This window comes from Podarcis bocagei (genome assembly GCF_964188305.1).
Source record: "Podarcis bocagei genome assembly, chromosome: 4".
In the NCBI taxonomy this organism is placed as follows: Eukaryota; Metazoa; Chordata; class Lepidosauria; order Squamata; family Lacertidae; genus Podarcis; species Podarcis bocagei.
The window spans coordinates 6,088,351-6,114,528 of record NC_138128.1 but is presented as its reverse complement, the minus strand read 5'-3'; the positions used below and the strand labels follow the sequence as shown (position 1 = coordinate 6,114,528).

Below are 26,178 nucleotides of genomic sequence, written 5' to 3'. Positions count from 1 at the left end.
TTACAAGGGACTCTGCAGTGTTTAAGCCCCAAACATAGCCATTTATCTCAAGCAATTCAGTCAACGCTGCTTCACTGAGAAGGATATTGCTCCACCAGAAAAATCACTGCACACTGCTACTTGTTTATGTGATGTCTTTTGTTATTTTTATTTTCAATGTGTAAGTCGCTTTGAGGCATGGATGTAAAAATGCTACCAATGCATACAATAAATAAAAATAGATGGCCCTGTAAAGTTGTCAGGGTTCTCCTCCCTCCTTTTTGCAACCCTCTTGATTCTCCCACCGACCACACAAACAAACAGGAAACGCTCATTATCCTAGAAGAAGCAACTAAGTGGAGAAATCTGTGGCCTTCTGTTTCGCCTAGCCTCACACAGGTCCCTCATTCTGCTCATCCTCCAATCTTTGGTTTAAAATATTTAGCTTCTAAAAGCATCCCTGTTGCTTTAGCAAAAGATGGAGCAAACGCCTCTTTCCATGCAGCTCAAGATCTATTGAGGGAAACCATCCTCTTTCCAAGCCTCAAATCTGGGTTTTGCCCCTGTGCATGTATTGCTCCTATCAGGTTACGGCGTGCAGGTGACCAGAAGCCGAGCAGGGGTGGGGGACACACAGGCACGAGGACTTACGTTCGGTTTCTGGGATGGAGCTGGTGATGGAGGAGCTGGTGGAAGTGATTGTGCTCATGGATGGGCTCATACCGTACGCTGGGTAGGTGCCGGTCATCGCTGCGGTGTGGGAAACCCAGGCTGCTGGGTCAATGGGCCTGATGGGCTCACCTAAAGGGAACACACAGGGCACGTGAGGAGGCCCCCTCCTCAAGAGTCATCCCCTCTCGCCAAACCTGCCACCTCTGAGCAAGCCCTGTCCTCCCCCAGCATCAGCCGGGACTCACCCGGATCGGAGCATGGAGAGTCTGGCCCAGCCCAGATCCGCTGGGGAGCAACTGGGGGAGAAAGAAGAGAGGGAGGATCAACACGAGGGGTGCGGGGGGGAGCTCCCCCTAGGCGGAGGCGGGTAGGGGGGCACGGGGAGGGTATGCGGGGCATGGGCTGCATGCAGGTAATTGGCCTGCTAACTTGGTAGCTCGTCTTGGGTGTGATGTGGAATAGGGGACTGATTAGGCAGAGATGGAAAGGGGCAGGAGAGAGGCAGAGAAAGAGAGAGCAGCACAGAGGACCAGAAAAAAAGGGTCCGAAACCTCCGTCACACCCTTAGGGCCAATTTATACATTCAACAGAAAGAAGCAGTCAGGTGTTTCCAAGATAGCCAGATGGGTTGTGTATAAGTAATACATCATCATCATCATCATCATCATTACAGTGGTGCCTCGCAAGACGAAAAGAATCTGTTCTGTGATTCTCTTTGTCTAGCAGTTTTTTTTCGTCTTGCGAAGCAAGCCCATTGAAGGATTAGCGGATTAGCACTATTAGAGGCTTTTAGCGGCTTATCTGCTGATCGGATCAGCTGATAAGCGGCTTAGCGGCTTAGAAAAAGGGGGGGAGGGGGGAAAAACCAGCAGGAACTCGCAAGACATTGTCGTCTTGCGAAGCAAGCCCATAGGAGATTCGTTTTGCGAAGCACCTCCAAAACGGAAAACTCTTTCGTCTAGCGAGTTTTCCGTCTTGCGAGGCATTCGTCTTGCGGGGCACCACTGTATTATTATTATTATTATTATTATTATTATTATTATTATTATTATTATTGATGCAGGTAAGGGATCACGCCTACAAAATATTTATTTGTTGTTACATTTTTATGCCACCTTTCTCCAAGGTACTCAAGGTGGCAAACATGCTTCTCCCCCCCCCCCTGTTTTGCCCTCCCAACAACCATGTGCTGTAAGTTAGGCTGAGAGCCAGTGCGACTGGCACCCCAGTTCTCCCAGGGTGCTTCATGGCTGAGTGGGGATTTGAACCCTGGCCCTCCAAATCCCAGTCCAGCACTCTAACCGCTATACCACACTGGGTCTCATGTATATATAAAATCTCCCTCTATGTTGTAAAACTAGCAGGGTGAAGAGCTTTGGCCTAGCTTTCTCTCCCATACGCTATTTGGGTACAAGGAGCCCCTACTCTATCCCAGTAAAGGAGCATTCAAACATGCAACTCCCTTGGCCACTTGCATCCTGCAACAAGGCAATATGGAAGGGGAGAGACACGATATTAACTGTTGGTTCTATAGAATACCAGTCCTCATGCACACTACTAAGCAAACTAAGAAATGAAGCAAAAACTACTTACTCCTGGGTAGCGAGAAGCAGCCCCTGGGGCTGGGATCCCAGCACTTGGCAACAGTCAGAGTGATGGGCCTGGAAGAGAAACACAATGGCTGTCACTGCTACCAGATCTGGTCAGCTCAGTTCGCAGAAAAGCCACCCACATACACACGTCTAGACATGCAGAAGAAACAAGAATAAATCTTCCCCTATAAACAGAGTGGGTGAGTTTTACATCCCTAAAGCTCAGTACTGGGGTATTATGATGGAAAAAGACAGGGAAACATGTGAGAAGTTCTCGCTTGCTTTGAACACTGGCCCCCTGACACTTTGTGTTCCCCTTCCTGCTGTATCAAAGTAAATAACATAATATAAAAGGGGAAAACAAAATGTCAGGGGCCAGAGAGGCTGTCCTTTTGCCTAAACAGAATTCCACTGCCACCAAACCCAAATGCAGCAACTAGAAAAGATGAAGGCTGGTGCCACTATCTTTGTCTTTTGCTCGCACACAATGAAACTGTAAACCTTGGGCTATCTTTCCTTGAAAATTTTTATTTTTACTGATCTGCGGGACTTAACTGTCCTCTAGGCCCACTTGGAACAGTCTGCAGTCCAAGATGGCCATGGATCTTCTGCAGGGCACCAGGGGGCACTGCTAGAAACTGAGCACCAGCCCTGCATTACCAGACGCCACCAAGCCCACACTCCCAAGAACAGTGGTAGGTTTGGAGAGTGAGGTGCCTTGGAGCTGCAGGGGGAGAAAAGGCGACCTACCCCGGCTTGTGCACAATCTCCCTCAGCACTCGCACAGCGTCGTCGTTGCTCATGTTTTCAAAATTGATGTCATTCACCTGCAGAGAAAGATGGAAATGTAAGAGCCCCACAAAAGTGTATGGATCTTAAATGAACCTGTGGAGATGCCCAACAGCAGTACTGGGATAGATCAGGGATCCCCAAACTAAGGCCTGCGGGCTGGATAAGGCCCAAGGGACTCATTTATCCAGCCCACAGCGACCCCCACTGCTGCCGCCCGCTCTTACCGGCACTGCGCTGCGCGGCTGCCCACTTCCGAAGCACTGGAAATAGTTTGTGCACATGTGCAAGCGTTATTTGCGCATATGCAAGTTATTTCCAGTGCACACCCAGGTCAGAGGAGGCCCGTGCACATGTGCACAAGCTATTTACAATGCTCCTCTGACCCGGACGTGCGCCGGAAATAGCGTGTGTGCACACACGTATGGGCACGCGCTCCCCCGCCCTCCAGCCCACTGCACGATTGGCGCTGGAGACACCAGCCCGAGGTGCAGTAAGTCTGCTGACCCCTGGGATAGATGGATCAATCTGGTCGCCATCAGGTAGAAGTATTTCCCAGCCCCACCACCTTTTCTAGGTAGAGATGTGCTGGAGAGGGCAGTGGCTGCTCCACATCTGATAGTCTTCTAAGAAACTGATTGCCTTGACCCTTTCCAGTCTGGGTTCAGTCCTGTGCTTCAGGCTGAAACAGCCTTGGCTCCCCTGACTGAGGGGAGGAGCGCGACAGCAGGAGTGTGACTGTTGCTTCTCCTGATCTCTTGGTGGCTTTAGATGCCATTGACCAAGGCATCTTCCTGGACCAGCTCCGTGGGTTAGGAAGCCTACAGTGATCTGGCAGTTCCACAACTACCTGCAGGGCCAGTTTCAGAAGGGAGCTATTGCTCAACCTTGTGGCACACTTTGTGCTGCGGGGATTTGCAAGGTTCCATTGTATCCCTCATGCTATTTAGCATCACGGAGCAAAGTGGCACCCAGCCATGTTTCTCCTTCCCATCTGAATAGATGAAGCTGTACACGTCTTGGAACAATGCCTAAACACAGTGGTGGACTGGAGGAGGGTCACAAAACTGAAACCAAACTAGACAGAGGAGCTGTGCATGGGCTATTATCAGATCTGAGAAGTAGATTGCTGGCCTGTTCCAAGTGGGGTTGCCCTTTCCTTGGACAATGAGATGGCTAGCATGGAGCACCTTCTGTCAGCTATGGCTGGTTCATCAGGTAAAGCAGTTCCTGGACAGGGAGTGTCTGATTACAGTGACCAATGAAGTGGTGACTTCCCAGCTGGACTATTATAATGTGCTGGGGGGGGGGGTGCTACCCTTGATGAAGATCCAGAAGCTGCAGCGAGTGCAGAATGTGACAGCTAGGCTTCTAAGTGGCTTAACCCATTGGGGGCATGGAACGCCTACCCTGAAAGATTTCCATTTGCTCAGAATATGCTGTTTGGGCAAAATTCAAGGGGCTAGGGGTGATTTATGAAGCCCTACAGAACATGGGGCCTAAATACTTGAAAAATCTGCTCATATATATGAAACTGCCTCTGCATTAAGATCAGCAGGGCAGACTTTCCCGGCAGTGCTGCGGGCATTTGAGATCTGCTATGCAGTTATCTCAGTAGTGGTCCCCTGGTGCCAATTCCTCTGAGATAGAAAACTCTCTATCTGAAACAGAAATCACCTAGCAGTTTCTGCCACCACCTGAAGATATTTTTCACCCAAGCATTTGTGGGGTATGGTTGCGTTGATGTATTATCGGCTCTAGTGTTTGTACTGCAGAATACTAATTGCTTTGTTGTTCTCTGCCCTGGGGTTCCTTGTCAGTGAAGGGCTGACTAAAGATGTTTTAAACAAATGCTATGGATACGCAAAGTGTGTGCTCTGCCCCCCACCTATGGCCGCTTTCCTAGATCTGACAGTTCTTGCCTAGTAACAGGCAGGTTTTAAGCTTTCAAAGCCTTAGGTACACAGCCCAGAGGGTTTATAATGGCCCCAGGGTTCCCTTGAGATAAGAACCACATCATTTACACAAACAAGACATTCCAAATAAGCCATCCTGATTTTATCTCTGTCCTGCGCTTCTCTAGGAGATGTGAACTCAAACTTCCACAGATAGCAAGTACACTCTCTGGTATAGAATCACAGAATTGTAGAGTTGGAAGGGACCAGGAGGATCATCTAAGCCCAACCCCCTTTTGCCCAACGTGTGACTTGAACCCACAACCCTGGGATTAAGAGTCTCATGCTCTTCCAACTGAGCCATAACTGAAATCTCTGTCGTGATCACAGGATAACAGATTCTGTAGAAAGAGGCCTGGTTCTCACGTCATGCTCAGCCAAACCCTAGGCTCAGTGTTCAACTATGTGGGCTCCTGGACAGAAACCTGTGGCTGCTTTGCTCCTCCCCAGTCCTTTGCGCGTCGCATCGCATTGAGCTTTGCGTATTGTGAGTATAGCATGAAACTAAGGCCTCTTGGACATTTTTAAAAAATTAAAAAGCACCTGCAGCAGCATGTCTCCGGGCTCAATTCTTCCATCGGCTGCCACAGCCCCTCCCTTCATGATGGAGCCAATATAGATGCCGCCGTCACCACGCTCGTTGCTCTGCCCGACGATGGAGATGCCCAGGAAGTTGTACTTCTCTGTACAAACATAGAATCATAGAGTTGGAAGGGACCCGAAGGGGAGATATCTGTGCAGTTAGAACAGCTCACAACCAATGGCCAGCATTTCATTAATCTAGTCAGGCCATTAACTAGCTACAAGGAATGCCTGTTAGGTATTTTTAGACAGAACAACAAACCCCTGTGTTGCAAACTACTGCCTGTGTAGTTTTGTGTGTGCAAATAAGACATTCTTATTGTATAATATACATAATTTGGTACAACAAGACCAAAACCAAAAACACTATTTTGTTTTTGTTGTACCAAATTATGTATATTATGCAATAAGAATTGCAGGGCTATCTAGTATACTGGTCATCTTGTTGCTTGTGTTGTTTGTAGTGTTGAGGTATTTTTAGACAACAGAAAATAGAGACAGGCTGAAAATGTTGGGGGGGGGGGGGAATTGGATGACCAAATCTAAATCATCTTGTTTTATTGGTAAGCAAAAAAGGAAACTGCTTTTTTTAAAAAGAAAAAGAAAAAGGGGGGAAAGGAGGGGAACACACAGAGATAGGCATTACCTGTGTGGTAGCACATACTAGAGACTGTGGACAAATGGAAAATGATATAAACATGTAGCACTTAGTAAAAAATAAATAAATGGCACAGGCCATTTAACATTACACTATGAAATAACATTTTGTCTATGGTAGAAGAAATCCAGCACAGTGGTACCTCGGAAGTCAAATGAGATCCGTTCCAGAAGTCTATTAGACTTCCAAAATGTTCAGAAACCAAGGTGCAGCTTCCAATTGGTTACAGGAAGCTCCTGCGGCCAATTGGAAGCCGTGTCAGATGTTCGGGTTCCAAAGAACGTTCGCAAACTGGAACACTCACTTCCGGGTTTGCAGCATTCAGGAGCCAGAACGTTCGGTGTTTGGGATCCAAAGTAGGACTGTAGTTTGCTCTTCAGCAATCAGGCCTGAGATGCAAAATATCCGTTTGCCCACTTCCTTCCCGCCATCCTAGTCTGGGTTATGTGGGCCAAATGGCTTCAAGCAACTACCTGTACTCACCCATGTTGAGGGTAACTGTGATAATGTTCAACGACATGGTAGAATCTGTGATGCTGCTGAAGGATGAGGACTACAACAGAAAGGAAGAGGATGAGACCCAAAACGTAACCTACATGCCACTTACAAGACCTGTGGAGAGGCTGGGGTAACAATGCCCTCAGAGGTTCTCTCCCTTTTCCCCTTAATTTTTAAATTGTGCCCAACCACTCGTGAGGTCACTTGCAGCACTTCCGCTACTCCCAGACACCCTCCCAGGCATCTCACCCGTTCAATGCGTGGTACTTTCTGCTTCCGCCTGCGTCGCTTGTGCCTTCTCATCAGCCGGGAGGCGCTACTCTGCTCTGTTGAGCTGCTGAACCTACAGTATGGAGGCAAAGGCAAGGCTCACAAGCTGGCCACCAGGAAAACCACAGAAAAAGGGAGCAAGGAGGCAAAAAAACCCCCACCCCTCTGGGTAACTAGGAACATAATTAGAAGATGTCAGGGAGGCACCTTGGCCAATCCCTTGCACAAGAGAGGACCTCCTCTTCCATCCACTTCTTGTCCCCAAGCACACACAAAAACAAAGCAGCAAATGAACAGATCCATCACAAAAATGTGTTCCAAGAGATTAGAACAGGCTAGGCCACATGCTGCAGAGGCGCTCTGTGCCAGGCTTTGCCAACATGTTGCCCTTCAGATTTGGACCACAATTCCCATCAGCCTCTGCAAGCACAGCCGTGGCTGATGGAAGTTGTCGTTCAAAACATCTGGGGGCCACCAGTTCGGCAAAGACTGATTTACACTGTGGGAGAAATATGACTCCATGGGGAACCTGGCGAACCATTAAAAAGTTTCATTTATTGCTTCTTGCATAAAGCAGGGAGGGGGAGCCTGTGTTGTTGGACTACAACTCCCATCTTCCCTGACCACTGACTGGAGCAGACGGGCGTTGGGTGTCCCAACAACATCTGGATCATAGGTATCCCATTCCTGGTGTTAAGGGAACTGGGGAGGAACTGGAATACACACTGTCCTCCTTTGAACATGTTTGGTGGGCAACTTTCTAACAAAAGCCGGTGGTGAGCAAAACATACCTACAGAGCATTTCGGGGGCGGGGGAGATGTTCACATCACTCAACAGTCTGTTTCTAGTTGCAGCTGTACCTAACTGTGGCAGAACAATGTTCAGGACAGAGGGACAACTTCCTAAACCAGCTTGGCAATGTGAGCAATTGGAAGATGAAAGATATCCTGCACTCAGTCTACCAAACTCCAGACAAATACTGATGCGATGGTTCTTTAGAAGAAAAACGATGCACAGGTAAATACTGCAGTGTGTGCAAATAAGACAAGCACAGTTGAACAAAGTGTCTCCTACGCGTACATTCAAGAGAGTCAGGGTCAGGTCCCTGGCAAGTCCACACACTTTTGCAAACCCTGGCTGACTGCCACAATGTGAAGAAAGGCCAAATCTCTGGAACTCAAATCAGTTCTTTGCTTCTGCAACTGTTCCAGGGAGACTAGAATCTGGAGGAAGAAATGACTGGGGCGAGTCAAGGGAGACGCCTTAGATTGGAAAGAGGAACTGAGGAGTTTTTATTTGGGATCCTTCACCAGACTCCAGTCATAGCAGGTCACTTTCTCCCAAGCCATGAATATCCCTTCACCTGCTTGTAGAATCATCTTCATCTGAGTCGAAGAAGCTGGTGGTTTCGAGTTCACTGCTCATGAGGGTGGAGGAGCTTTCATAACCCCCTAGTTCCCGCCGCCGTTCTGCCTTGGCTGTCCCGTTCACCCTGGGGGCTGGAGTAAAAGGAGGAGAGGGTCAACGGCCAAGGGGAACCATTCAGAAGAGAAGGCCTTCAAAGAGCCAAACAAATATATATCCCACCTGGGAAAAGATCACCACTTGCCTTTCTAGCAATGGGGAAGCGTAAATATAAGGGGGCCTACAAATAATGGTGCCTTCATAACACACTGTGCAAACTAGGCAATCCTACAGAACAACAACCCTGAAGGAGGTTGGCAGGGTTGAGTGGGAGAGGGTTATATCAACATAGCAGCCCTCGTTGGCAAACTCTTTCCATTAGCAGAAAACAAAAAATCTGAACCCAGCTTTCACGAGCAGTATGGGAAGGGGAAGGCCTTCCTGAGTCCCAAGCAATCTTTGAGCAGGGTCCCTCTCCCCACAACTTGTCAGATCATTTTTTAATCTCTGTTTTAAAAGGGAAAGTTAGTCTGCCCATTTGGTCAGATGGGCAGCTGGGTCCGTGGAGGAGCCAGGCCCTGAGTGGGTACAGGGCTGCTGGGGCCCTGAATTGCACAGGAATTTCAAAAATTGTTGGCTTGGGATGGCGGCAGGGAAGGTGGACCTCCCAAGGCCCGAGGATGGGGATGAACCTGACCCATGCACACAGCAGCAGAGTCAAGAGCACAGCCTGCAGAGCAGACTTTGAGAGAGGTGGGGTGGGGACTACTACTATAGCCAGTTGAACTCTAGGAAATAAACTTCACCATGTTCAGGTCCATCTTTCCTGCGCGGCCTTTCCCTCTGTATTGATACCACTGAGTCAGTCTCCGTTTCATTATCCAGGTTCTCTCGACTTCCTCCAGTATTGGGACTGCAGAGTAAAAAACAAACACACACACACACATAGTAAAAAACTGTGCAGAAGCACCTCCTCCAAATTTGCTCACAGAAGTGAGGCTTAAAAGAAAAGGCTGAGGGCAGAACTTAAAACATGCAAAAGGTGTGCTGTGCAATCCTTTCTGGACTGTACCATGTCAGACGGCAGGATGGGGGCCTGAATATTTGGCATTCCCTGTATTTTCTTTTTTTAAAAAACCAAATGCACACTCTTCTTTCTATATGTAAAAAAATCCTAGCATATCAGAGCTTCTTCTTCCTGCTAGTTATCAGGCTTCTTCTTCCTGCTAGTTTCACATGTGCCAGGAAAACATCTAAACACATGGCTCCTTGAAGTAGTACACTCCAGAAAAGGCTGCACTAGATACTTTTTCTGGTCAGGGGCAGAAGCCAGCAGCTATCTGGAGTGCCAACGCTCCCAGTGTCCTCAGGCTGCACCTACAGACCTTTACATGATGCTGCCAAGAATCCCACTTGCTCCCCTATTCCTCTAGGGTAGGTCTGAGGTTTGTTCAACATGAAGGTAGCCATGTACAGCAACAGCAATGTATGAAGGCACCTTACCCCAAGGCCAAGCATCAATTCATCTGGCCTGCTACTGTTTACTCTGAACAGGAGCAACTTTCCAAGGTCTTTCCAAGGTCAGGGTATTTCCCAGCAATCTGTGATCCTTTTCAACAGGAGCTACTGGGGATTAACACTCAGCTATGGACACGCCTACATATGGCAGGGGTGGGTGCCAGAGAACAGTGTCCATAAGCCACTGTGTCAAGTTTAAGTGTTAAAAGAGGAAAGAAGCCCAGTAAGTTCAACAGTGGTCTCAGTTTCCTTTGTGGGTCCCGTGCTGAGAGCACTCCAAGCACAAGGCTACCATGCTCAGGAATTGGGTCTCTCTAGTGTTAACTTTTATCCCTGCCACTTGAAACAGGCAGAGACTAAGCTTCCCTTTCGCCAGAAGAGAATGGAACCTTGAACGTGCTTCCTGCGGAGAAACTGCTCAACTTTCGCCCTGCTCAAGGTAAGGCTGCTCCTTATACACATACACAGACACACAACTTACTGAAAAGAAGGAGGCCTGGAGTCTCCTATCCCTCCAGTACGCTCAATGGAGGGTGGCAGCTCCGGCTGATTGTCGGCGCAGACAGACCCGGCGTCCGAATGAGACCCCTCAGCAGACACCAGCTGAAAGGAAAAAACAAGCTGAAGGTAAGCCAGCCTAGGCAGATAAAAATATTCTTCCATTTTGAAGCGTAGGTTCAAAATATTGCAATATAACGAAGCAGCCTGTTGATGTAGTTATGTACATCTGTTTAGTGACACTATAAGAAATAAGGATGTCACTCTGAGGTTGTGCAGCTGGGATGGGAGCCAAGATCTAGCTTCTAACTGCAGGGATAAAGGACAAACCACAGCACTTACAGAGGCACCTGCAAAAAGCGGCTTCAGAGGAAGACTAAAAATCAGCTTTGCAGGCTAAAAATAGTAACAAACAGGCTAAAAATAGTTTGCAGGCTAAAAATAGTAACAAACAAAGCTACAAAAGATGGGGAGGGGACACCCTAAGGTAAAAAAAGTAAAGCACCCCAGATAATTAAGTCCAGTCAAAGGCAACTATGAGGTTGCAGCACTCATCTTGCTTTCAGGCCAAGGGAGCCGGCATTTATCCACAGACAGCTTTCCGAGTCATGCAGCCAGCATAACTAAACCGCTTCTGGCACAACAGGACACCATGATAAAAGCCAGAGCACGCAGAAATGCCATTTACCTTGCCACCAGAGTGGTACCTATTTACCTACTTGCACTGGTGTGCTTTCGAATTGCTAGGTTGGCAGGAGCTGGGACAGAGCAACGGGAGCCCACCCCGTCGCGGGGATTTGAACCACCGACCTTTCGATTGGCAAGCCCAAGAGGCTCAGTGGTTTAGACCACAGCACCACCCACATCCCTAACAGTTTACTGACATTAAAACAGAGATGCAAGGATAGCCCACTGAATATTTGATGTTCTTTAATTGTTGCTGGTGCTGCTGCAACCATTTCCCCTGCATCAAGTACTTCCTAAAAGTACTAAACCATCACTTACTAGTTACTTCCTTCTGCTAAAATGAATGCATATGTTTAAAGAAACCTATGTAGAGAAGAAGGATGCGGGTGGCGCTGTGGTCTAAACCAGAGAGCCTAGGGCTTGCCGATCAGAAGGTCAGCAGTTCAAATCTCCGCGATGGAGTGAGCTCCGGTTGTTCGGTCCCAGCTCCTGCCTACCTAGCAGTTCAAAAGCACGTCAAAGTAAGTAGATAAATAGGTACCACTCCGGCGGAAAGGTAAACGGCATTTCTGTGCACTGCTTTGGTTCGCCAGAAGCGGCTTAATCATGCTGGCCACATGACCCGGAAGCTGTCTGCGGACAAACGCTGGCTCCCTCGGCCTATAGAGCGAGAGGAACGCCGCAACCCCAGAGTTGTCCGTGACTGGACCTAACAGTCAGGGGTACCTTTACCTTTATGTAGAGAAGAGCCTTGAGAGCCAACTTGGCAGCTACAGGAAGTAGGTGGATTCTTTCTCCCAGGAGCGGCAGGCTGGGAATCCGTCTACCAACATGCCTGAAGACAGGATTCCTTGGATGAACAATCCTGCCTAATCCCTGGCCTCTTGAGCTGTCTGGACGGACTCTGGCTGAACTCCCCCACCCCATCTTCCTAAAATTAGAGTCACACTCCTGAAATAGCTCCTCAGTGTCTGGACCCAGCAACACACACACACACCCTCACCCCACCCCTAAGTCATGGGGATATGAGAGCAGGAGGCGACAGGCACAATGCACAAAGGAAGAGGCCACTCTTCACTCAAAGGGCCCAGCTGTCCTGCTAGGAAACAGATGGCATACAAAGCCAAAAGGCTGTGCCTAGAAATCTCAAAATTCTGTGCCCGGAATAAACCCTGCCAGTTAGGAAATCTGATTATTCTAATTGGATAATATTCAGGGGTTGAGAATGTGGGATCATTGCAAAAGGAAGGAAAGGATAGTGGGGGGAGGTGGGCCAGGACCTTGCCAAGAGAAAGGTGAATAAATGCAGAGATCTCACACCTGGCTATTCAAAAGTTCTACAACACTCTGTCTAGCACAGATTGTTAACACAGTAATAGGTTTAGAGTATTTCCCGATTTGCAGGTAAACGGGCTAGAAGCTTCGTTTATTCTTCAAAATGAAGTTTTCAGGATTGTGTGCTAGAAGCCATATTTGTGGAATAATAATGACTATTCTAGGACTGGGTGCTACTAAGCATTGGTAATCTATATAGTTCAGCAGGATATTCTACAGCAAATAGCTGTTTCTGAGGTCATCTATTTCTAAAAGGGGGCAGGTTTTGCCCCTCACCTCTCCGCTGCCCCAACCTTCCCAGCTGCTGCTCTGTCAATGTCTCCCATGGCGATTGACGGCAGCCACTGACATCCATCAGAGGGCAGGGGTGAAAGGGGCTGTAGTGTCAGCTGCAACTAACTTTTGGTCCGATCATATCTATGAGACTTGTTTCTCCCCAACCTCAGTTTCTGTTTCTGACTGCCCCTCAACTTTTATCCAAACAGAAACGCAGCTGATGCTGTGGAAATATGGTGTCTCTCCACCCCCTCCCAAATCCCAGGTAAGTGATAACTGATACCAGTGTCAGATAAGCAAGACAGGTTGTCTTCCCCATCAAACGTCTTCCTACTGCAGCCTCATTCATTTTTCGTTACAGGTCAATGAGGACTACTGGGTTCTATGAGAAAGAGAAGATGGGTCAAAATCTGCAATGGAGGGTGGTGGAGTAGGGATGGGGGGGTAGCGAGGCAGCAGGGAGGACAGATGTCTGCTCATAGTGTGTACAGTGGTGCCTCGCAAGACGAAATTAATTCGTTCCGCAAGTTTTTTCTTCTTGCGAGTTTTTCGTCTTGGGATGCACGGTTTCCCATAGGAATGCATTGAAAATCAATTAATGCGTTCCTAGGGAAACCGACTTCAGACCAGGTCCGGGGACAGTCTGTCCCCCGACCTCTTCTGAAGGCTGGGGGGGGGACAAGGGCTTTTCTTCCCACCCCCAGCATTTTAAAAAACCCCGGGACAGCGGAGGGCTTCTCCGCTGTCCGGGGCGATCTTAAAATGCTGGCGGGCGGCATTTTAAAATCGCCCCGGGACAGCGGAGGACTTCTCCGCTGTCCGGGGTGATTTAAAAGCCCCTGCGTAGGCAGGCAGGGGGGACAAAGACTTTTGCCCCCCGCCACCCTTCAGAAGAGGTCCTGGACCTCTTCTGAAGGCTGGCGGGGGCGAAAGTCTTTGCTCCCCCCCGCCTGCCTTCAAAAGCTGTCCGGCCAAGGCTTCGCGGACCTCTCCGCAAGCAGCGGCAGCGCTGCCGCTGCTGGCGGAGAGTTGCCGGCATGCCGAAGCCTGCGCGCGCTGACATCAGCGCGCCCAGGCTTCGCGGACCTCTCCGTCAGCAGCGGCAGCGCTGCCGCTGCTGGCGGAGAGTTGCCGGCATGCCGAAGCCTGCGCGCGCTGACATCAGCGCGCCCAGGCTTCGCGGATCTCTCCTGCCTTCAAAAGCCGTCCGGGATAGCGGGAAGCGCTTCCCTGCTATCCCGGACTGCTTTTAAAATGCTGGCGCTGGGGAGCAAAGCCTTTCGGCCCCCGCCAGCCTTCCTGGACCTCTTCTGAAGGCCGGAGGGGGGGGGGAAGGCTTTGCTCCCCACCGCTAGCATTTAAAAGAGGTCCCCGGAGATTTCCCTATGGGCTTTCGTCTTGCGAAGCAAGCCCATAGGGAAATTCGTTTTGCGAAGCGCCTCCAAAACGGAAAACCCTTTCGTCTAGCGGGTTTTCCGTCTTGCGAGGCGTTCATCTTGCGGGGTACCACTGTATATATCTCCTCCTCTTCCATCCTCTGGATTCCTCCTGCGTGTGGGTGGGTGGCCCCCTTCCAGAAGTGGGTGACACAGTGCAACAGAAGGTGGAAGCAGTGGCTATGCATGATGTATGAACACATACATTATCACTGTCCCTGCATTACAGGAATAGGACTGAGCCCCAAAGAAGGCCTTGCTGAAGTTCAACCATTTACAAGAGCCTTTCCCAACTGGAGCCTTCCAGATGTTTTGGACTACAATTCCCATCACCACCAGCCAGCGCAGCAATTTTTGGAGCATCTGGCAATATTAATATGGCATCAGCAGTTCTGTGACTGACTGCCCTGAGAGAGAAGCTAAGAAGGACTTTTTCCACAGTAAAGCGACCGTGCAAACTGTTGCACCCTAGAACAGGCCAGCACAATGTGTTACCCATAAAACCAACACATTGCACCAGTCATGAGTTGCGGGCTTTCAGTGGTGAACCACCCCTTGGTTTTTCCAGCCTCGGGCAGGCACCCAAAACATGAGGTCTACTCAACCTGGTAGAGCACAACATGTGCAGGATTTCCTTAAAATCATAGGGACAAGAGCAGTCTTGATATTATTCATGTCATAAAAGGGGCAACTGATGGTAAAGCATTCAGAATCCAAATCTAGCATAAGTGTCAACCTAAATCCGGGCCTCTAAGCTCACAGAGCTAACACTCCACTGGGACCTGTGGTATTAGAAGGCGACATCTGGCTTGTGCAGCCAGTACTGGGCTAAGACATTTGCTTCCTGAAGCAAAACACACTATGGCAGCCCAGCCCAGCCCAGCCCATTCTATGGCTGCTATAAAAGCAAGCTCACAGAAGTTATCTGGATGTGTCTGAAAATAAATACAAAAAGAGGCTGCTAAAGACACTGCTTCATTACACAGCAGCTGTTTTACAGCATATCCAACAGTCAGAAATCAGTTTTACACATTCACTCCTATCGAACCTACCAAGCAGCCTGTGACTTTAGAGGTTTTAATTTAGATTGTCTTGATTTGTTTAGCAGATTGCTAGTTTAGCATTAGACCTAACTAGGGTATATGTTTACATTCCACTGGCAAACACTGAAAGAGACTTTAAAGGAGCTGGGAGCTTAGCAGTGGTACGAGATCTTTCCCATTATGAAAACGTGTACTGACCTAGTTTCAGCATTTTAATCTACGTTAGTGTTGGTTAATGAACCAGGAAAATTAACCAGGATCCTTTCTTCTAATGGTTTATAAAATGAGGAATACTTGTCTGAACCAAGGTTTCCCAAACTTGGATCTGCAGTTGTTTTGGGACTACAGTTCCCATCATTCCGGAACACTAGTCCTGCTAGCTAGGGATGATGGGAGTTATAGTCCAACAACAGCTGCAAACCCAAGTTTGGGAAACACTGGTGAACCATGCTGCACTTACATATTACTAAGGTCTTGATTAATTTTAATTCAAATTGATTAAAGCATGTCCCCAAACACAATAACTTGCCCAACTTTTCTATCAGTGGCATAAAACTGAATTGTTTTGATGACTACATACCAAAGATCCATCTACTTCCAGCAACAATCAGTTAGTTCATGAGGATGCACTGGAGCTTATCCAATATCCAGCCATGGAAGGAAAAGAAGAGGTTGTCACTTGCCAATGAGTCTCTCCCTGCTTCCTTCCTCTTTCATGACAAGGCTGCCATCCCATGCGCCCTTGCTTCAGTGTATGTTCCACTGAACGGAAGGGGACTTACCTTTGAGTAGATATGCTTAAGAAAGTTTTACACTGCTAGGTTCTTACCCACTGGGTTAAGAGTCCAAAGGAATCCAAAAATGGGTTTTATGGATTGCGCCCTGCTTGATGAAGTGCTCCAGAGCCTAGAATGTGAACCCCAACCCTCCTTACTCTGAGGTGGTCCACCTGGTTTCAGCTGAACATGTGCAAAATTAAGGCATTCACTGGAAGGAACTACCTTGCAAAAACCTTTTAAGGGATAAAGGGGGGGGATAAAAAGCCCTGGCTCCTCTCACATCAAAGTATAAGCAGGGCAAGTGAAGACAGAACAGGGAATTGCTTCAGCTTAGGACTACCGGGAGACTTGCACATGCACACAGCCGCTAACTCTCACATTCTTTCACCTTCCAAGTTTTAAGGCTTCTGCTGCCTTCCTCTCCAATGGTTGAGCTGAACTCCTAGCCCAGTGTGGTATAAAGTGCTCAAACCGGCATGCGAGCCTGCCAGCTGACCGGCAAGTGGACAAGCTGTGTTTGCCTTTCTTTTTCCTAGGCAAGGCTGCTGCTGCTGCTCCTTTGCGGCCAGTTGGGCAAGGTGGAATGGAGCATGCTCAGTTTTAAATGGAAAAGGAGAAGGTGCTGAGTGAGTAGAAGCCAGAGAACCAAAGATGAGGAGGCAACACAGGCGCAGTAAACCTGAGAATTAGGCATTGCAGTTACAGGCCCTGTGAGGAGGGGCACTTCAGCTAACTGGATTCCAATATGTCACTTGAAGCGGCTGCTTAACCTGCCCACATGGGTACATGGCTGCCTGGAAAAAGAAACCCAGTCAAGAATCCAGCTTACCCAAGACACCACGCGGCCGTTGAAACAGGGAAGCTTTGCATTGTCGTCTGAGATTTCTTCCTTCACAACGCTGCAAAAAGAAGAGAGAGACAGATGTCAAAGTACAGGCCAGCACATGAGGTCAAAAAATAACAGAGCTGGCAGCCTGATTCTAGGGCAAAAAAACCCAGAAGAACTTGGATTGCCACGAAAATAAAACCTGAGGATGTTTCTTAAGAGGCGGAGATTGGGCATGATACATCAATGCATCTCAATTCCACATCCTAAGCCCTACCTACCCAACCAAGACAGCTCAAATCCAACCAGAAACATCTGTACTTCCTAATCTGCTTATTTCTCAGGTCATATTTGTGGATCTGTCAACTTGCAGCTAAGCCCTCTCCAATTTCTGCTTCTTATTTATGATTTCTATAAAAGGAAGTGTGTGTGTTTAACAGTTCATTTATCCCTTAGAGAGCCCTGTGAAGCGAAGCAAGATTGAGATGTAGAGACGTGTCTAGGCTGCCCAGAAAACTACATGACTAAGCAAGAATCTGCATAGGAATCCTTCTTAAAAGAAAGATAGGGGGGAGAACAAGGCTGTTTTGCACAATGACAGGTGAAAACATTGTTCACTTTAAAATAATAAATCAAAGTAAGCCACATTATCCAGTCAGGTCTCAATATTTCAATTGATGTTTTATTCTGAGGAAGAGAACTGATCCCCTTTCTATTGCTGGCTCCTAGACTACACACAACAACTTACCACAAGGGTATTTTAAGGTATGAAAGGCAGACTATAACGTAACATACCCGGAAGACAGAAGTCAAAGGGGACATGGTGGGATGGTCCCAATCCTGTACAAAGGAAAACTGGGTTCTGTAACCTGCATAAACTATGGGGAGCCTATATTATATTGCATTGCCAAGACTAATGTTTCCTTTTTTAAAAAAATAGCAGAGATTCCTTAGAATGCAAGCCTACTTGGAGCAAATGATATGAAAGAAAATCTATAGTTGCTGGCTAAATGAAGTGAACCTATAGATTAGGGGTCAGTAAAGTTTTTCAGCAGGGGGCCGGTCCACTGTCTCTCAGACCTTGTGGGGGGCCAGACTATATTTTGACGGGGGGGGGGGATGATGCAAGAGCACTACGAGCCCCTGTGGCTGCTTACCTGTGTCTTACAAGCAGCAGGGGTGGTGGCAGCAGTGGAGGGACGATGAGCAGCGTGCAAAAGGGCTGCGGAGAGGGGCTGCTCAAAATGGCGGCCACTCGAGCGCTGCTGCTGCTGCTGGCACCAACAAAACCCAGCCCCCTTCCTCCTCTAGGCAGGGCAGGGAGAAGCCAGGAGGAGGGAGGGAGGAGGCGCAGCCGCCATATGAGGGATCTGCGTGCAGGCGATCCACGTGGCGATTCCCGGACCATCTGCAGGCCGGATCCAGAAGGCAACTGGGCCTGATCCGGCCCACAGGCCTTAGTTTGCCGAGCCATGCTACAGATGCAACATTTGTGAACAAGAAGGGACTGTTGTCTTCTGTTCCGCAAGTGTATCAATGCCTCCAGATCGGAGTGGCAGGGATTCTGGGGCACTCAAGCTCTCAGAGGCCCCTTTGAGGACAGACGGGAACAGGTGTGAGCAACATCTGGCCTTGAATTTGGAAGCAGCAAAAGGTCTTTGGACTGGCCAGGCATAACTTAAAGACAAGGAGCCTGACCGTCTGCTGTTGCCTGGCCAACAGAGCGGAGCTGTCTGATTGCTGCCCCCCTTGCCCTCCTTTAGTCCTCCAGCAACTGGCCTCAGGCATCCTTGGCTGGTGAAGACGATTTAGAGGCACATGGGCTTAACCTTCCCCGGGCACACAGCAAAACAAGAGCTATTTGACAAAAGGCCTTTAAAAGCTTAAGATTGAAATCTTTAGCTGACTCTTATTTAAATCGCTTTATTTCCATCCCAGCAAAGAACCTGTAGCAACATGTTTGAGCATCCTGGGGCATAAGACAAGACACAAATATGGCCTTTTCTCCTCAATATACACAGTGTCTAAGCTCCATAAATGAAAGCAATTGTGTGTGTAGGCTGAACGGAGGCTGAGATATCCCCACCACAAAACCCTCCTCACTTATGGAAGGCCATATGTTCCTGCCAAAATGAGACAGACTTTGAAGTCGCTTCACCAGATGGAACCATGCAAGAAAGTACAATCGTTTGGGTCAACGCCTTGGCGGGGTGGAGGCTGCAGAGAAGGCAGCCCACAGGGTTCAGCTCAGACGCTGTGTTACTGTTAGGAGAGGCCCCATCTTTTTAAAAGGGGGAGTCAATCACTTTCATATTTTGGAAATCCTATGTTCTTCAGGCAAGACACCTCTGAATGTGCCATGATCAACCAAGCCCACTTCTGCTGAGAAAAATGTATTCACTCCAACAAAATCCTCAGAAGCTCAGCTTTCTGAATGTTGGGTTTCTAGTCCTCATGGTTGCCTAAAAGGCTGAGAAACTTGAATGAGGCACAATGTGGCTTCTACTAGTTGGGCTGGTGACTAGTCCCACCCTTCTTAAATCCACTGGCTATTCTGGTCACACAAGAATCCTTGGCTTTCTGGCCTGAACTTGAGTTCTGTAAAAAAACGGACTCAAGTAACTTCATGCACAAGATGAAGATTACAATCTGTACAGCACAAATATTATTTGAAAAATGGCCACCTATATGGCCTCAATAATCTTCATCTTTCCCAGTGCTCCAAGGATCCATACATCAAAATGGGTTTGGAAAATGTGCAAGCTGAGCTTTAAAGGCCCGTCAGTCTACAGCACCGGAGGGAAGGAGGGTTGGAAATTACATGGGGACACAGAGAAAGTCTGGACAGGCTATTACTGTCATATAACTATAGTGTTTAAAGCAAGAAGATGAGGCCAAGGAGTAAACCCTACACAAATCCAAAGTGGAGCCCCTAAGATGGTTGAATGGAGCCTAGTACACTGTCTCCTTCTGGCAACACCTGCAGCCAAGCTGGTGCCAAACGTATTGCTTTCCTTTCCTTTGGACCAAATCAGCAATGCCGTGTGTGTTTGTGTTGTCGTTCTGGCAGCCTAGGGCCTCCATACACTCTGCCCAGGCTTGCATCGCAGGGAGGTCACTTCGGTGCTCCCAGTGCAGTCGTTTGGCTTCACCCCCAGAAGCACACTCCATTGTCTCTCGAGGTAAACAGGTGCCAACAACAACTAGTTCCTACTGAGCCAAATTTAAGGTTCTTGTATTAATTTACAAGGCCCTTAATGACTTAGGTTCAAGGATACCTTAGGGACTGATCAATGCCTTATATCCCTGCCCAATCACAGAGCTCTTGAGAGGAATTACACAACTCAGATCCACCAGGAGTGTTCAATATTGTGGGCTCAATTAAGTGTCACTCAGTCCCAGCTGAGATCAGACAGAACCCCCAACCTCCTGGAACCCTCCCTGGGATCAGGCACTTGGTGAAGACATGTTTGTTTCAGCGGGCATGTTAAGTATGTTTTCTCATTTTATGATTAGCTTTGGAGGTGCACTCCTCTTGCATGCTTCCTGTGTCCACGTAGAAACTGGGGTAATAAGATGAAGTCGGATACTCCTGGTGCTTCTTCCAGTTGTGGAACTCCTCTGCAGGCAGGATTTTTCTGCCCATTTCAAAACATGGACAGAAAATTGCAGGAGGCAAATAGGGTTTTCCATCCTAATTAACTCTGCCCCACCCAGACGACGCCTTCTGTCCCTACTTTATACATCAAAGGAACCTGCTCCTTGAAGCCCTGAAGGCTCAGGTGCACTCATTTAATCTGAATGGAGTCTTTTAAAGTGACACCATTTCCCACATCTTCTGCACCAACCAACCAGCTACCTGTGTCTTACTGAGATGCAGGCAGAAGAGGTTCAAAGAGATCCAGAAGGCTCTGTGCCGAGAAACTGAACTGCAAGCCAGTGGGCCAACCCCTTACTCACAAAACCAGGAGTGCAATCTGCAGAGCACCAAGGGACCACCTTGACACAGGATCATAACTCTAGGTGAAAGAGGCTTATGGATGCTCAGGTTTTTTAAATTTATCACCTGCCTGCAGGTCCTTTTGTGGAAAGGGTCATAGCTCAGTGGTCAGCACCTGCTATGCTTGCAGAACATCTCAGGTGCAATCACCAGTATCCCCAGGTAGGCTGGGAAGACCCCCTGCCTGACACCCAGGAGGGCTGCTGCCAGTCAGTAAAGTCAATACTGAACGAGACAGACTAACAGTCTGACTCAGCATACATTTTGGTGGCAGGCACTGTGTCAACAGAGTCAGAACAGAACCTACTGAAGAAGCTGGCAACCCAAGGATTGTCATTTTCATTTGCAGGGGGATCTAGTCCTCATGGATGGGGGGAAATGGAATAAAAACATGTGGGTTATATCTGTCAAACTGCAATGCATGAACTGCTTAATTTTTAGTTCCATTATGTTGCTTCTACATTAACTGCAATTCAGGGAAGCATTCCGGAAGCTCGGGTTTTTTTCGTTTCTTTCTCCCACACACTTGGATCACATGCACCCAGACTCAGATCACCCTCACTGTGTTCAATGGGATCTACGTGAACGTTAAATATACATATGGCCTGCGACTTACATTTTTCAAGAGAGATGTATCAGTGCTGGAAGCCCTTCCCATCTGTCATGAGTCCCCTTGAAGAGTGGTCAGACCCCAAGGAAAAATGGGAGTTAGACCTGGAGGAGAGTCCCAGGGGGACGGGGTAACAGATTCCAACCCCCCAAAAGATGTCTGATCCCAGGGAGGGTTCCAGGAGGTTGGGGGGTGGAGACCCCCCCAAAGTAGGTTCAGGAAAATTCTGAGAAGTGCTTCCCATCACCTGCCTTCCAGATATGCCTCTCTCAGCTTCTCCAGTCAAGGAACCATCCTGTTACACAGGAGCCCTCCCCCTTTAACGGTGGGAGCTGAGAGTAAATCTGATGCCAAGGCTGGCATCCACTCCACTTCTGACACTGGGACACAGAGGCTGCAGTGCGCACAAATCTTGCCTAGGCAGCATACTAGAAGGGATTCCAGGCGCTTGTTGAGCCAAATGCTGTGCCCATCCCACCCTGAATGTTGTTAGCTATTAGAAATTATTACTGATTATATTTCAAGAGCAGTGCCCATATTAAGACAGGCAACGTAACACACACCAGGATTATCAAACCTGTGTTTGTCATAAGTGGTTTCTCACTAGGAACGCCATCCCAATGAGCACTGGCAAAATTTCACAGGAACGGCAAACTGCACAAGATGAATTTGCTACTTTGACTGAATCTAGCAATGTGTCCTCTGTTCATATAACACAATCTACACCACTGTCAACACAAGCCACTTGATGCTGTGCTGCCAGCTACAAAAGTCTGTTATTTTGTTTGCTGTATCCTAGCTTGGCAGTAAATCCACAGAAATGGCTAACCTCCAAATATTCTTACTTGTCTGCACACACACCTAACTATATTTAATTACTTGTAGCCTGTAAGAAAAAACAAATAATGGGGAGGAGAACGACCTTTTGTAAAGCTTGACTGCCTAGAAGTGTGTTTTACTCACACTGAAAGCTGAAATTGCTCTGAGGATAATAAGAGGTTACAATGACCATTAGGGAACACATTAGTGACATGTTTTCTACCTCTGCATGTAGTAATTAAGATAGTTAAAATGTTGTGACTAGACATGATTATATTGTGGCTGCAATAAGCCTTTCACCACCCTCTGTATCTTACCCCACAAATATGGCTGCAAAGTGAACTCTTGTTCAAATCCAGCCCCAGAAAATGCCCTGAAGGTGCTTGCTGTCGTTCCATCACAGATGCTAAGCAGGTCTGAGGCTGGCCTATAACAGAGTGGGAGACCGGGAGTTCACTACCTTTACACTGAGATCCATAAAGGGGAAAAGGGCGATGCAGGAATGCAATAAATCTGTGGGTAGGTGTTGGTGCTTTAACTAAGCCCTGCACACACTCAGTTTCTTTCCATGTAAATGCTGACAGCTTCTAGAACAGCTCTGACTGGCTGGCTAAAGATGAGGGGAGCCAATGGGTCTCAAACCCTCAGTGAATTAGGGACTTTCCCTGCATGCAAAGACAGGCTCTGATGGATTGAACAGATGAGACCAGTAGTGGGTCCGACGGTCAAGAAGGCAGTTTCTACACGTGGTCTAGAGGGATATGGGGGCAGATGGAGCTTGTGTACCTAGGAGAAGGAAAACTCTGATCCTAAACCTCTGCTACCTTGCAGGATTTCTTCGGGAGAAGAAAAGTCTAAAGAGTAAACCCCTACACAAATCCAGAGTCCCTAAGATGGTGGGACGGCGCCTTGTACGCCTCCTTCCGACAACGCCTGCAGCCAAGCTGGTGCCAAAGGTATTGCTCTACTTTCCGTTTGGATCACACCAGCGAGGCCAAGAGGGGGGTTTTGCCTTGTCTCCACCCCCATCGTTCTGCCCAGACGCTGAGGTCCAGCGCCGAGGGCCTTCTGGCAGTTCCCTCATTGCGAGAAGCAAAGCTACAGGGAACCAAGCAGAGGGCCTTCTCGGTAGTGGCGCCCGCCCTGTGGAACGCCCTCCCATCAGATGTCAAAACGATAAATAACTACCTGACATTTAGAAGACATCTTAAGGCAGCCCTGTTCTGGGAAGTTTTTAATCTGTGATATTTTACTGTATTTTTGGTTTCTATGGAAGCCGCCCAGAGTGGCTGGGGAAACCTAGCCAGATGGGCGGGGTACAAATAATAAATTATTATTATTATTATTATTATTATTATTATTATTATTATTATTATTATTATTATTATTATTATTATTCCAGGCAGCCCAGAATTTACATACACACTGTCCAGGCCTGCACCCTGGGGAAGTCATTTCAGTGCTGCTAACACAGATTTGACTTCACCACTGGAGACGTACTCCATTGTCTCTTGAGACAGACGTATGCCAACAAAGTTCAATTAATTCACAGGAGACGGTGTAGTAAAAGGGATTTCAGACTGTCCCATGCAAGTTTGTCTGGCCAGAATGCGGGGCAGGAGGGGGGGAGGGTAGTAGCCTTGTGCTCCTCAGACACCGAGGGCTTAGCAGGTATCAAGGCAGAACCAACCCTCAAGCAGGCAGCTAAATAGAGCACCTCTGCACCCCTCTCTTTGCTTTGCACCCCTCTAGCCCCAGCCTTAGAAAAAGGGTTGACAAGTTGGGCCTGGCTCTGGTTTAATAGCAGGCAAATGCTCTTGCCAAAAAGGAACTGAGGCTGTGGAATGTGCTTTGTGAGCAAAACTGCTCATTCCTGGAAAAGCCTCAACTCAGCAGGAGGGCAGGAAGGGCCGAGGAGGAGAGAGAAAAGAGAAAAGAACAGAGTTGAGCTTCTTCAACCCCATACCTAGAAGCATTATCACAAAAAGCTGCCTAACCACTAGCCCCATAATGCCAACAACACTGCAATTTCAGAAGAAGGAAAAATAGAAACAACTGGTTTAGAAATAACATTCAACTGGTTATCAGCAAATGGGGTGGTTTTTAAGTTTTATTCAAAGTAGACTCACCAAAACATAGCTAAGTTAGGTCCATTATTTTCAGTAAGTCTACTTTGAGTAAAACTTTGAATACCACCAACTTGCTTATTTCCATTGCTTCTCCAGAGCGCAAAACTCAGACTTTCTTCATGCAAAACGGCACAGACAATAATTCCTTTAATGTGGCAGCCCCAGCGTTCTGGAATTCCCTACCCACTAGCACTAGGCAGATGACATCCTAACACTGTGACGCCTGCTGAAACTTTTCTGATTCAGTGGGCATATCCAGACACATGATTTAGTCATATCTCTTTTAACATTTGTTTAATGCTTTGCTATGTTTACTGTATTTAAATGTTCCAAACATGATTTTATTTTTAATGGTAATGTTCTATCACAGATTTAGGAGGAATGGTAGGCTATGACTTTAACAAATAAAACAAAACAAATGGTAGAGCACGAGACTCTTAATCTCAGGGTCATGGGTTGGAGCCCCAAATTGGGCGTAAGGTTTATGCATTACAGGGGGTTGGACTAGATAGGTGACCATTGTGGTCCCTTCCAACTCTACAATTCAATGATTCTAGCAGGTATCAACTTGCCAGAAAGATGTTGGCTGGTCTTGGTTATCCGCTGCGACCAGCTTCAAAGCCTCATTCCTGGATCTTGCCAAGTGTTTTTGTGAAGGGACATCAAGAGTTTTCAGCCCCAGCCTGAGAATTCCACTCCAGATCTCCCTTGACCATTCAGCTGCAGCTTTGTTTCCTCTTTGTCTCACAGTCATTTACCATATTTTTCGCTCTATAAGACGCACCAGACCATAAGACGCACCTAGTTTTTGGAGGAGGAAAACAAGGGGAAAAAATTGAATCTCAGAAGCCAGAACAACAAGAGGGATCGCTGCACAGCAAAAGCAGCGATCCCTCTTGCTGTTCTGGCTTCTGGGATAGCTGCGCAGCCTGCATTCGCTCCATAAGACACACACACATTTCCCCTTACTTTTTAGGAGGGGAAAAGTGAGTCTTATAGAGCAAAAAATACGGTATTTCACTGGTCAATGAGTAACAGCTGTGGCAGACTGCACCGCCCTTGCCTCCATCAACAACAAATTGCAATGACATCCACACCAGTTGCATCTTTCAGTGGATGCTCTCCCCCAAAAAGCTGCTACAGCTGTGTGCCACATCATGTGGATCCTTGAACTATTCCCCACTCCCCTTTAGCTCCAATCACAGGGCCAGGCAACAGAACATCAAAAGTTTGTGCAGCGGCCATCTAGGTTACAGGATGCCAACAGAATGATAAAACAGAAAAACAGGTCCATATATATATTTAACTCACAGAGACATGTGTCCCAACCCTTCAAGGGAGACCTCCCTTTGCAGCCTATGAGGATATGCAGCCAAATGTACACTGTAGTACACATCTGGCTTGATGGGTGTCCCTGATCCATTCAAAGAGATGCATGTCCCTACCTAGGCCAACCACCATATGCAATATAAAGCACAATTCAAGCTAATGCGGGGCTGTTATGCTGAAATGTATATATTACTTCAATGAATTTAAACAGTTCTGTTATTATGCTAACCTATGCAAATGTAATTGCATTTATAACTGAAGATTTTTAATACAAGGCAGCTGGTTAAAAGTATTCTAGCCATTTGCCAGCCAATGGTACTTGACAGACCGCTGTGGTGTTGCTGCTCACAGACACATGGTTATCAAACCTGAAGGTGAAAGGTTCCATCAACTGAAAGTGACATCTTCTGTATCAAACCTCATCTCTCAAGTTGTTAGGCTCCTACTAAATCTCAATTCTTTCAGGCCAGGGCAAGCAATCAATGACACAGGC

At 47.7% G+C, this 26,178-nt stretch overlaps 1 protein-coding gene across 3 annotated transcripts in view; it reads right to left on the bottom strand.

The window, feature by feature from the left end:
* The window catches only part of DVL3 (dishevelled segment polarity protein 3), a 53,564-nt gene that overhangs the window by 9,058 nt on the left and 18,328 nt on the right, over positions 1-26,178 (bottom strand). For 2 of the 3 annotated variants that reach the window (XM_081190210.1, XM_081190211.1), the window contains exons 2-11: positions 16,802-16,871; positions 10,400-10,521; positions 9,207-9,313; positions 8,360-8,495; positions 6,975-7,068; positions 6,711-6,780; positions 5,531-5,670; positions 2,994-3,070; positions 2,245-2,312; positions 631-780 (exon numbers count right to left, since the gene is read on the bottom strand). In XM_081190210.1, the coding sequence (XP_081046336.1) occupies positions 631-780; positions 2,245-2,312; positions 2,994-3,070; positions 5,531-5,670; positions 6,711-6,780; positions 6,975-7,068; positions 8,360-8,495; positions 9,207-9,313; positions 10,400-10,521; positions 16,802-16,871 (1,034 nt within the window). Of the gene's footprint in view, positions 1-630; positions 781-896; positions 948-2,244; positions 2,313-2,993; positions 3,071-5,530; positions 5,671-6,710; positions 6,781-6,974; positions 7,069-8,359; positions 8,496-9,206; positions 9,314-10,399; positions 10,522-16,801; positions 16,872-26,178 lie in introns of all 3 variants that reach the window. The other variant, XM_081190212.1, reaches the window with a different exon arrangement.